Source organism: Copadichromis virginalis, linkage group LG5 (assembly GCF_057382275.1).
Source record: "Copadichromis virginalis isolate Kocher_CV1m ecotype Utaka linkage group LG5, C_Virginalis_male_GT1.1, whole genome shotgun sequence".
Classification (NCBI taxonomy): Eukaryota; Metazoa; Chordata; class Actinopteri; order Cichliformes; family Cichlidae; genus Copadichromis; species Copadichromis virginalis.
The window spans coordinates 37377234-37390718 of record NC_140622.1 but is presented as its reverse complement, the minus strand read 5'-3'; the positions used below and the strand labels follow the sequence as shown (position 1 = coordinate 37390718).

Below are 13485 nucleotides of genomic sequence, written 5' to 3'. Positions count from 1 at the left end.
TTTTGTTTGCACTAATAAATGCTGCTGTCTGCAAGCTGCAGTCACTGATGTTCAGTATTTTTTTTTCCTGAACTGTCAGAAATGCTGCAAATTTTATTGAAATATTCTGTTAAATTTTCACCTCTAATATTACATTTGGTACCTTTCAAGATGGTCGAGGACAACTTACGAGCAATGAACAAAACCACAGTATGGATAAAATAACAGCTGCAAGACAGCATAGAATTAAAATTCACAACACACCAAAATCAAACAGCATAGACATGTTTTCAGAGATGTTTTCAGGCTGGCTTTAAAGACAGGGACAGGATCAATGTTGCAAATGTGGTGCAGGAGAGAGCTCGAAAGAAGGCGGAAAGCTTTTTGGTAGAAAGCTCAAAAGCCCAAGGTGGACAGCCAGGCAGCTGGTATAATAAGAGTAACAGAGGAGAGTACAGGAAGGAATGGCAATGTGCAGAAAGTGAGAGAAAAATGAAGGTGCGAGATTGTGGAGAGAGTTGAAAGTAAGAAGCAAAAATCTTAAAATTAATGCAGCTGCTGAAGGAAATGAGTAATACGTTCTATGGAAGGAGTTCTGGCTATGAACAGCTGAACCCTATAGAGAAGTTTAAGATTTTTACTTTAATAAATATGATATATAACCAGAGCACGTCCAAGAAAATCAGTACTGATGTACAGGATGTATGAAGCCGACCAATATCACATTGGTAGAAATATGCAGGCTGAGTGATATTATTGATGTGCGTTTCAAAATTTAAGGCATTATGGAAAACAGCAACTAAGCTCTTGATCTGGGAAGGAGGAACGATTTGAGAAGTGGCAACGCACAGAGCGAGCTTAGCACATTTGTTCAAAAAAAGTTTTAGTTGCCCAGTTGTTACACCACTAACAACTGGGCAAGGTTGTGAATTGAAAAGTTTTCACTATACATGCTTTACAGACTTACAACAGACTTGACCAGACTTTAATCTCTTTAAAAGAATATCATGAGAGATTGTATCAAAAGGCAGAACTCAGATCAAGAAGCAACCCAGAGTCGGCTGCCATCAGAAGATCATTTGTGATCTTGACCAGGGGTGCCTCTGTACTGTGAACTGGCCGAAAACCAGACTGAAATTGTGAGATGATTGTTAGTAGGGTATGAATAACTCTGCAGAGCAACATTCTTTTTTGTTTGTTTGTTTTTGAAAGAAGAGTAATGTATGGTAATTATTTTGGTTGAAAGGGTCTTCTTAAGAGTCGAACTTATCAAAGCTGTTTTAAGAGGTAGGGGGGAAAAAGGACAAGATTTGGGAAAAGTAAATTATGTCAGTTATAAAAGGAGCGAGAGAGAATCAACAGGACTTGGCCCCCTAGTTGACAGTGGCTCTGAGGTGTAGTGGTTAACACAGTTGTTTTAATGCATGAAACATCCCCAGCTGGAGGCCAGGAGGAGACCTAAACCCAGCTGTGTTGATCCCTTGGGAAATAAGGGAGCAGCTGAAAGCAGCTAAAAGCACCCGTGCAACAGTGGTGACAGAGCTTAAGTAATTAAGCTAAAATGTCAAATTAAGTATAAAAAAGTTTTAATGTCAGGGGTGTAAAGCAGTTAGTAAAATGTTTTTCTCCATCTCTCTCTAATGTCTCTGTTACACCCGCGAAGCAGTTTTCACTTTTTCCACTTAATAACTATACCCAGTAATGCCAGTGGCTCCCTTTTTACACTCTGCATCGTCTTTTAGCAGCGGTTAGAATGAACGTCAGGACTTCTCAAATTTCCCCCTCATCTTTGAATTTCCACCATAATCATCATATAAACGTTGGGAGGTCGAGGTGCAGAGAGATTTTTTCTTTTTGTGGATTTGCATAAAAGATGAGCTAAAGTGCAATCTCCAGAGATTTCTAGTATCTCAGAGTAGGAGTGAAAGAAGGGAAGGCAATAATACAGAGCGAGGCAAAAACATAACTATAAGCCAACTGGAGAGAAATGCCAAGAAGAAGAAGCATGAGGGGCAGATTAGAAGACAGAAGAAAGTCACTTTGGGATATGTAAACAACAACCGCAGACTCCATTCTTCAGCATCATTTACATAGAGTCCCTGCTTTCAAGTAATTTTAGAAGAATTAGCAGCCTACTCTACTCAAACTCAGAGACCAGAAACCTGTGTTACATTTGACCATAAAGAAAATCCCTTTAGGATCATTTATCTATGTCATGAAACCAACTATAGCTCAGCTGTGTCTGTGAGATGATGTGACAGCTCAGACTGTTACCTTCTGTACCCCATACAGTACATTCCCTCTGGCTCTAAAACAAACCCTCAATCTCCATTCTTTCCATTACTTGCACTCCCTCTCTGACGCTGCCTTCCAGCTCTCTGATAAAACTTTAATCTTAATGCTCGAACAACAATAAAAAAAAAAAAAGACTTAAACCACACTGACGTAAGAGAAACTGATTTGTGTACATTCTTTGGAGTTTTGTAGTGTTGACTTACAAGGCTGCTCAGATAAGGCACATCTGACACGAGCGTGTGATGGTGGGGGAGTACGTGAATTAATATACAGCACAAGAGAGGAAATGAAATTACAGCACAGATGCCGAGGACAGGCAGCAGGAAGACAGATAAGAGGTAAAATGGATGCAAAGAAGAAAAAAAAGAATGCTGACTGGAAACATGTCGAACTGACAAACACATCCTTTCAGAAACGTTTTAGTGCAGGGGAAGATTTTCATTCTGAAGATTATCGATGAGAAGTTACGAAATGAGGTTTTGCACCTGATCTGCAGAAAACCTTACAGGCTGTCTGTTTAGTTAATGATCATTTTGGATGGATTGATCATCATCAACATAAAAACATAATCAACAATTAAGACAGAGATATGGTTTGAAAGAACCAAATACAAGTTTAAAGCAACGGGGTTTCTTCTGATGGTAAAGTTAGCAAACTTAGTAAATGTATGATTCTTGTGCTGCTACCCCAAAATAAAAATATCAGTGGTTTTAACCAGGAAGTGAAACAAGAAGTCTGGTAAGTCAATGTTGGACTAAATATGAAGTGAAACAATCCAAACTTATTATTGGCCTTGGACTAATAATAAGTCCATATACACACACACACACACACACACAAAATGGCTATAGCCTGGAGATCCAGGACCCAGTCGCAGAGCGCCGGAGGAGGTGCGCTCAGACGTTTCTCTTTTTCTCATGATGCAATTTTTCCTTTACTATCAATGATGCAAATAGCGAGGCGTCAGACAAAATTAGCAGGAAGGAACAAAGTATCTTTATGACCTCCTTCTGATGCTGCCAAAAGCAGAAGTGGTATTCTGTGAAGGCTGCTCTATGTATGTCAATGACTTCCGGTGTTAATGTTAGAAAAGAAACCAAATTCAAAGGAAAAGACAGAAGTGCATGAGTCACACATCTTTTTTTTTTTTTAAACGTGCGCGTGTCAGTTGATGCATGTGTGAGCATATATGGTGATAAATTGATAAACTGGTAATTCAGTGAACAACTTATGGGTTTCATTTTCCATCCGAGTCTGGTAATTGGCAAGCTGCAAGAGATAATTAAAAAAAAAAGTGAACACAAGCTTGTCAAAGACATTCAGTACACTGTGTTGGCTTATTCCAGCCGGCGGCAACGTCCTGACAGATGTCATCAGAATCAGAAGAACAGGCTGCAACCTACACACAGCAGCTAACATCTAGGCTAATCTCTCCAGCCTTCTGAATACACCCACATGCTTAAGTCCACCTGCTAGCTAACTGCTTGGCTAATCTCATTTCCTGTGACAAACAAAAAACACACACTTTCACCCACGAGCTACGAAAGTAAAGACAATGAAGCAAACAGGAAAATAATGTGCCATTCATGCAAAGCACTGAGAATGGGAGCATGGTTCAAACAAAGGCCCAGATTATTTCTGTGTGCCTGGAAAACAACGGCAACAGTCTTACCGTGGGCTGAGAGGACCACAGCTCGGGTCGAGGAGCGAAACGATGAGGAAATAAGACCAAGTATTTGAATAGGGGCAGAGAGGGCAGACGGTGACGGGCCTCGTACTTAAATCAAAATACCGAGGGGTTAAGTGAGCAAGAGCAGGGCCAGCCCGCTGAGACAACAGCTGATATAGCAGGAGACTAGAGGCTGAAGGGGGTTTATATTTTACTATAGCTAGAGGAACTAATCCAAATAATAAAGAGTACATTAATATGAATGAATAAAAATAGAGATGCCTTGTCGATGAACTGCAGAGAATTAAATGAAATGGATTAAGAAGTGGGGCATCAATGGATCACCATATACAGCCTGAAAAGCAGATTTCAGGAGTGCAACACAATTTAAACGCCTCCCGTGTCTCATTTCCTCTGGGTTTTTTCCCCCGCCTCCATCTCACAGGCATCATACTGCATCTCCAAAGAAAAAAATGCATATAAAAGTATAGTATATCAAAGAAAGTATATTAATAAGAAAGAAAGCAGGTTATTACTGAATTTTGGAAGCAGAGTATAAGAAGATGATGTCGAATGGCTGGCGTGTCTGAGTCCTCCAAGGCTGAAGTAATGAAGAGCTGAATGACTAATGAAGAGTGTGGAACCACACAGGAATGCCGACTCACAATTTTACAGCTCAGCCTGATCAAACCCTGCAAATGATTATACAGCACGAGCATCAGTCATATCGCTACCAGTCGGTCTCCCTGCATAAATATCTGCCTGAACACAGCTAATGTTTTTTTAATGCAACTCCAGCAGTCTGTTGCTGTTCAGGGTCATCGTGCCCACTCGACAACATGGAGGCCCCCACCGAGCAAAACACTCAGAGCCGGAAAACAGCTGTGGCTCGCCCAAATATGGGACAACACAAGGCAGGTGTGTTTAGGAAAAAAGAAAAATAGAAAAAACGCTGCCTTCCTCTACCTCAGAATAGCTTCAAATCAAAAATATCCTTGTTTACCTCCATTAACTGCAGATTTCAGATACTGTAAAGCACTCCAAAGGTTATAACATCACCTTAACAAAAGAAACGGATACGATTTATGGTACATAACACATGTATGTAGATAATATTCCAATAGGGCAGCAGCGTTCACTCAGGGCGTCAGGAAGACAAACAGTGTCTGTTTCTGAAAAAAGCTAAGACAAATTCAGAAGGGTTGGATGAGGTGATTCATTTGTTGCATCATACAGAAAAACAAAGTGCTCATTTTACACAGAGCCATGAATGTGGTTTCCCCCGATTTCAGTCTTTATGCTAAACTAAACCGCTGCTCATATTTACCACAGAGGCATGAAAGTTTTATCTTTTATCTAACTCTCAGCAAGAAAACAAAACGTCAAACGGTAAATAACTAAGGATTTATGCTTGAAGCTAACAAGGGCCTACAACAGTGTGCTAGGTGTCTGATATTAATGTTTTGACTCACTCTAACCCTTTACATAGAGTACGGAGCTCAGCAGGGAGATTTTGATGTAAAAATCCCAATAACTATGAGCGATTACGTAACCATTAAACGCAGACTTACTATGAGCTACAGCTCTGTGAAACAATGGTGTGAGCTCCCCCTCGTTTCAACATAAACGTGTTTTATTCACGAAAAGAAATAAAGCCACAATCCTAAATTGAAACAGCGATGTCTTTGATTAGTGGAGGTCAACGTCTATGCCTTTGTGGCCCACAGATACAATCAATCGATCAATCAAACTCGAATGTGTTTGGAGAAAGAGAAACTGAGTATTACCCAAAGAACATCATCCTCACAGTCAAGCATGGAGGCGGAAACATGCTTTGGACTATTTTTCTGCTAGTGGTACAGGGCAACTTTTCCACATGGAGGGACCAGTGTGAATGGGACAAGGTCTTCCAGCATGACAATGACCTAAAACATATCACAAAGGCAACAAAGGAGTGGCTGAAGCAGTGGCTTAGCCAGTCTTCAGACCTGAAGCTTCCTAAAACAACGGTCCCCAACCTTTTTTGCACCACGGACCGGTTTATGTCTGACAATATTTTCCTTTAAAGGCAGCTAAATTGAATTGAATTATAGGTCTTTAAGGTGTCGCAGATAAATACAACAAAATAAAACCAGTAGCGGTACCAAAAAAAGGAAGATTTATTCATAACACACGGGAAAAGACCGAGGGAAACAGAGTTAATAATAAAAACCATTTAAAAAAAAAAATAACGCTAAAAACCAATTAAAACCCTGAAAGCCATAGATTTTAACCCGGGCCTCAACTCTCGCGGCCCGGTACCAAACGTCTTATGGCCCGGGGGTCGGGGACTGCTGTCCTAAAAGATTTAGAGAATTTAGAGAAGAGCAGTGGGCCAAACTCCCAGCTGAGATGAGACAAGAAATGTCTTACCACTTGCCAACAAGGCTTTCTCCAACTACTAGGCCATGTTTGGTTGGGATTAAATTTTAACTTTAAAAAGAAAAAAAAAAAGCTGAAATTGTGTTTTTTCTGGAGTTTTGGTTGATATTCTATCTCTGTCCCTTAAAATGAAACCACCATAAAACCTTTCATGTCTTTGTAAGTGAGCAAACATACAAATTCAGCAGGGGATCAAATAATGATTTTCCCCCAGTGTATGCTTTACTATTGTACTCGACAAGCTTCCTCATCAAACTTGTCACACTTGACCCCCTACAGCAGGGTGCTTGAAAATGACACCAGAACACATTAGAGGCTCTCACCGCTGTGTTTTATTACATGATTATTTTGGCACGAACATTTACCCACCAGAGTGGAAGCTACACCCCTGAGGCTCATCCACTAAATGGAACATTTACCCACATTTGGCAGTTTGCTGGGTGCTAATTTGAACTCTGGATGTCAGAACTTATGAAATAAAAGAGCAGTAAACATGTTTAAATGCTGCAAATCACTGTAGAGTAAAACTGTTATTGCCTGTATGGCAGTACTGTAATACTGTGCATGTGCATATACTTAGCAGACAGAAACAGTGAAAGCAAGTTTTTCCCCCTCAGATATTTTCAGGGTGAGCCCTCTGAACTGGCAGGCTACTACTTCCAATACAGCAGTTTTCCTTAAAATGAAGGACTGAGGCTGTGTTTCGTGTCCACGCTCCACTCACATTTACGCAAACAGACAAATGCATGTACGCTGATTTTAGACATCCCAGCTAAAGGAATCTGGATGCATTCATCGAAAAAACTGTAGTAAATACTGCAGTGTGTGTAGTTGTGTTATTGTACATACAGTGACCCCCTGCAGGACGCCTCCTGATTAATGTCTCGAGTCAGTGAAGCGAGACCAGTCCAGGACAGGTATGACACTTCATTTAGAGAACATCACTGCTACCTTCCTTCATTTATCTCACCTTCTGTCGGGTGTCTGTGTGTGTCTGTATGTGTGTGTATGTGTGTGTTCTCACACTCATTTCTTTCCCCAACATCCATTTCAGTATCTAGTTTACTGTCTCTGCTTAATCTAGCTTCTGAAAAACAAGATGACAAAATGAACACAGAAGAGCATTTGTGTGAATTTCCTTTGTGTGACTGTAATTTTTTACAGTGTGAGCGCATGCATGTGTGCGCGTGTGTGTCTGTATGTGTGTTGCTATTCATAGTCACGAAAAGGTCTCATCTTGAAGACACTGGCTGACTCATCCAAATAGCAGATTACCAGGTACACACACATTCAAAGCTGAAAAGTCAATCTGATCTCTTGGCAGCCCACCACTTTTAAAAACAGCATTCACACTGTTGGTGACTGATGGACTTCAATTTTCTCTTCCCCTGTTCATTTCACCGCCTCTCAGCAGGAGCCTGGATATTAGGCTGTGAACAACCAGGAGAGAGAGAAAAGGACGGCTGTTCGAGCTGAAGCAGACTGAGAAGCTAAAGAAGGAGAGAGGACATAAACTGTCAGGGGTACACTGAAATTGCACAAGGAGACAAACGAGAAGAGCGGGGGACGAGGAGCTAAAGAGCAGAGGGGAAGCCAAAGTCATAAATAAGTATCGGGCCTTCTGAAATGTTTAAATGTCATCACTCAGGAAGTCAGATTTGTTTTTATTTTACATTAAAATGTGACCCCACTTGGGGAAGGTTGAGAAAGTTTGATGACTTCCACATTGTAAACAACTGCTTTTTCACCCATAAAGTTGCCATCCAGACCTAAATAAAATCTAGAGTTTACTCTACGAGCTGCTTCAGCAATTGACATTTCAGCTCAGGAGGGACAAACAAACCGATGCAGTGAGCTATACCAGCAAGTTTATGGCCATCCTGCTCCTTCAATAATCCAGCTTTCTGCAAAATAAAATGTTCTCTCCTGCTCCCATGTTTCCAGGAATCTTTCAGCTCAGCGATGGACGCTGGGACTGAATAATGGCGATGTCAGAAAACCTACAACTGGGGTACAAAAAAGTTTATTTTTTAAATTCAAAGGCTGACTTTGTTTACTGAGAAGTTTAAAATGAAAAGTGACACGCAGAATTGATTTGGTTGAGGGGGAAGCTTTGATTATCATGTCAGTAATAGCTTTCATTAGCAAGTGAAAACAGGCCTCACATCCTCTATGAATATCCGACGGCAAAAAATGATTCATTTCCCCAAAACTGAACTCATTTCCGGACTATTAAAAATCATTTTTTCAATGTCAGAAAACCTCAAACATTAATTCCCACCCAGGCAAACCTCTCTGGAAATTATTTCATTACATTAGGGGCGATCGTGGCTCAAGAGTTGGGAGTTCGCCTTGTAATCGGAAGGTTGCCGGTTCGAGCCCCGGCTTGGACAGTCTTGGTTGTTGTGTCCTTGGGCAAGACACTTCACCCGTTGCCTACTGGTGGTGGTCAGAGGGCCCGGTGGCGCCAGTGTCCGGCAGCCTCGCCTCTGTCAGTGCGCCCCAGGGTGGCTGTGGCTACAATGTAGCTTGCCATCACCAGTGTGTGAATGTGTGCGTGAATGGGTGGATGACTGGATATGTAAAGCGCTTTGGGGTCCTTAGGGACTAGTAAAGCGCTATATAAATACAGGCCATTTTACCATTTACATTTCAACAAAGAGATGGTGATGGTGGAGGTAGAAAAAGCCTTGATGTTACAGCGTTCAATGAAAAACACATGATCAAAACAAAGAGATTAAAAAACGTTTTACACATATTATGTGTCTAACAATAGTAAATGTCAGTGCTGCCCCAATTAAAATGATTAACGGTGCATTTTTCTGAACATTTCCTCTACCTAATTATTATTTTCACCTCCCCAGTTGGTGCCTTTTTTTGCTTCTTGAAGGTCAGTGGTAGAGGTAAGAGACTGTCACAAAATACAGGAATACTCCACTGAGGTGCATATTTTTAAAAGGGCTGCATATAAACCGAATTCCAAACATGTTTGGATTTCACATGAAAAATAAATATAACCAGACTTTAATGACTGGCAAATCTCATAAATCCATATTGTATTCACAATAGAACCTGTTGGATCCGTTACCAAATAACCAGTAATCAGTTGAAAAATGTTTGTCCAGCTGTTTCTTTTAACTTTTCCAGCCTTTTGTTGCACCCTTACAGCTTTTGTTTGATTTATCGCCACCATCAAATTCAATATGAGGTAATATTTGTCTTAATATTTGTCGATTATGTTCAATCGTGAATAAAATATAGCTTTATTTTTCACAGCATCCCAACTTTTTTAGAGCTGGGGGTGTATATGACTAAAAAATGCTCGTAAAATACTGACATATTCTGCATGTCTTAATCAGGAAATTCAACAATCAGTATAAAAAAAACTGGATTAAAAAAATGAGACTCAAATTATACATCAAGTTCTTAATCTTCTTTAAAAAAAACAGGCAGAGTTAAAACGCATCAGAAAAGTCAAAGATGGACATAAAGAAGGACAGGTGGAGACAGATAATCTTACCTGATGCAGAGCTGTAAGGCCGTCTTCATTGCAGAGGTCTGGACTCACATTGTTCCTCAGCAGGTAACGAACTGTTGGCAAAGTGAAGAAAAGGAATATCAATAAAGCTGAACGTTGCACATACACTTCCAGGATGTCTTCGAGTGCTTTGAAAAACTGCACTTCCTTTTATAAATTTATCCCCTTGCTTTCGCATAATTAAAGTCCATTTTGTGGCTGAGAATTGAAAGATCTTTTCGTTTCTTTCGCCGCTTGTGAGGCACGTGTGTTGCGTGGTTATTCGGCTGTTTGGAGAATAAACAAATTAACAGATCCAGGTTAAAAGCACGACAACACCCTATATACCTTAATTCCTTTTAATTGCTGAAGAGGCTGCAGGTGCACTTCAACTTAACCTTTTAGTTAAGGGGACATCACCAATCAATCTACAATCCATTAATCCTGCAGTATAATCGTGATGCATCTCTGCAGGGACAATCTCTCAAATTATCAGCCCAGCCAGGATGTTACTCAACTGACCTTGGAAATACAGAGGAATGGGCGAAGGGTGAGGTGGGGATTGTTGTGACGGAAGATGGTGATGATGTAACAATGCCTGGGATTACACAGTTAGTCTTCCCAGACAGATAAAACTGCCACAATTCACAACATATCAAGTGCCAGCTGTCTGATTGCTAAACCTGCCGGCCTGAACAGGAAGTGGCACGTAGGGCTCCTCTGAGTGTCATAATTACTCCTGCTTTTTTTTTTTTTTTTTTTTGGGGGGGGGGGGTTATGGCTGTCATCTTCCCAGACAAAAGACACCTCGTGAGTGGTTGAATCAGATTATGATGCTGAACGCTGAGAGAGAGACATGAGATGGTAATTATCACATCATGGCTCTGTACACACTGACATCACACAGCATGTGCACGTTTCACAATAATCTTTGCACAGCTGTCTACCTAAATCAGGCTTCACTTTCTCTATAAAGACTATTTTAAAATCACATTTTCCTTTTTCTCATTTGACAAATTTTGATGTGAATGCTCAGATGTGCATTTTTGTTCTGTAACAACTGATCTTGGCCACTAAAAATGTAACAACAATTTCCACAGATGTTTAAAAAATAAATAATGTGTCATGAATTCAAGCACTTTACACAACAAGATGCCAATCACTCATATTCAGGAATGCAATTATCCTTTTAAACATCAAAGTAATTACACCGATTGGCAGAATTATCCGTCTCACACGGTAACATTTATCTGCCATGCTGACAACTGTAACATTGTTTGCTCCACATCTGGTCATCTAATGGGGAGAGATACCCAGTATCTTACCACAGAAAATGTCAATCAATACTGAGCAGGTCCATTGTCCTTTACTATATAACCTCTGATTTAGATTCAACTCTAGTAAAGTAATTAATAAAGAACAGTCTGTGTGTTCTGTGAGAGGAGAAGAAAAAACTTAATCAACCAACCAACCAACCAATCAATAAACCCGTCATCTCAAACTGTAAAGTGTATTGTTGGGGGTACAGAGTACTAATTGAAACCTGCCTAGCTGAATGTATCGACATTTTGTCAATATTTCACTTCTCTGCTCATTATAACATCAATATGCGGTTTAGATTGCGCCATCTTTTCTTTATTTTGAGCACGAGTATATTTCAGCTCCTTTCAAGAACCTTTTGCATGAAAAAAACGAGCAGCAGATGAAAAGCAGGGTCTTCGGGAGGAGCTGTGCCTGGCATCTTTTGGCAGAAATCTTCTGAAAGTTAAGAACAGCTCGAGCTCCCAGGCGAACGCCCATGATATGACCTGCATTTTTTTGTGACAGCTAATAAAGAGCAGGGAGGCAGAGTGCGCTACAGAGGGAGGTCACGATAAGAAGCTGAATACAAATGGAAGTGGAAGGTTCAGTATTTAAGCACACTGGCTGAGTTGTTTCCTCTATGTGGGGGTTTAATTGAAGCACTGCTTAAAAATAATGGCAGATTGTCATAATGGAAGAACACTGTGCTCTGAGTAAAATGTGGCTCAGGGAGTCCTTTTTCCATAATAAAATAGAATGATTAAAGTGCAGCCATTATCAACCTATTTCTATTACACAGCTTCCTAAAACCTGCATTGATTAGACCTCAGTTAAGCTTTTGATATTCACCCACACCACAGCAGTATAACTGTTATATGTTACTTTGAACACTTTTGGCATCGTCACAGTACATCTACAACTTGAGTTGCTCTTAAAACCCAAAGACGCTGAACCAAACCAGAGAAAATGGGCTACTGCAGCATCACGCACTTGTGCAAAATCTAAGAGAGGAAATAATGATGAGTGCTCAGAGAACTGAACCAAGGTTATACAGTGCAAGCTCAGTCTGACTGCATCCCATAAACGCCATAAACACTTCCCTCGTTTTCTTCCATTTTCCTCCCCAGTGACATGGGTGGGAAAATATAATTGCTCTGCATTAATATTTTATTGGGTGGCCACAAGTTAGTAATGCATTAGGAGAAGATAAGTGAGTGTTGGCTAGACATTACAGTAGCAACTGACAAAGAGATGCACATGTATGACTATCAAATGTAATAAAGCTAAGACTGTGTGGTTGATGGTGAGTGAAGTACTTCTGCTTTTATCTCCAAGTCCTTAATTTAGCACTTGTAAAAAATAAATAACTAAATAACAATAATAATTTGCATATATTGGAAATTTCTGGGGGTGACCATGAGTGCTTAGAAAAACTTGGCAGATCTACGAATCCATGCTAACAACAGCTCACAGGGAAATGAAATCATTATCCAGCTTCCCAGTTTTGGTTCTCCAATCCAGGCTTTTTAGGAGGTTCTATATATAGTCTAACAACATGTGTTATTATACACGCATAACATTTACTTCACAATGAGTTAAAGCAAAAACCTGCTTATTGCCTTTTAATAAGGCTCAGGAAACTCACAAGTAAATGGTGACCACAAGATGTAGAATGTTATTTACTGACCGCGCTAAACATTGCTCAGCAATAAATTTGAAAAATGTTGTGAGGTGGAATCGACAGCTTTGTTCATAAATACAGTTTTGTTTACTCTGAAAGTCTGTGCCTAGAGACTGAAGGCTAATATATATGTCAGACTAAAGCTTTATGGAGATTAGCACATTAGCGATAAGGTGAGTGGTGCAATCGTCTGGCAACAAGCGTGACAAACATTGCGGGATATTATGATGCGTCGCAAAAATAAGATCAATCCAAATCAAATGTATCTATGCTTCATGCATGGAGCTCGTCCAGTGTGCAGTAAACAACAGATTCAGTGTCATGTAGCCACAATTGAGTTATCATGTGCCCACACCTTACCAGCTTGTGGCCATGAGTTATTGATCTTTTCCCACCTATGTTGCCATGGGGGCTCTGTAATTTGCAGCCCTGTGTTGTTACAGTGTACAACCGGATTGTAAACACGAAGCCTCAGAGGAACTATGGGACTAACATCACTTTGCAGCTGCATCCTCTGTTATTTTCTTATAATGAGAGAGGGATTGTGTTTTCCTGGATTTCAAAATATAAAGGTCCTTCATTTGGCTAGGTGCGCAGACTATATCTGAATATAAATTGCAT

The 13485-nt window shown here is 40.3% G+C and overlaps 1 protein-coding gene across 2 annotated transcripts in view; it reads right to left on the bottom strand.

Moving 5' to 3' along the window:
• ppp1r16b (protein phosphatase 1, regulatory subunit 16B) overlaps nt 1–13485 on the bottom strand; it is a 96911-nt gene that overhangs the window by 28838 nt on the left and 54588 nt on the right. For both annotated transcript variants that reach the window (XM_085457650.1, XM_085457651.1), the window contains exon 3: nt 9885–9955. In XM_085457650.1, the coding sequence (XP_085313776.1) occupies nt 9885–9955 (71 nt within the window). The remainder of the gene's footprint in view (nt 1–9884; nt 9956–13485) is intronic.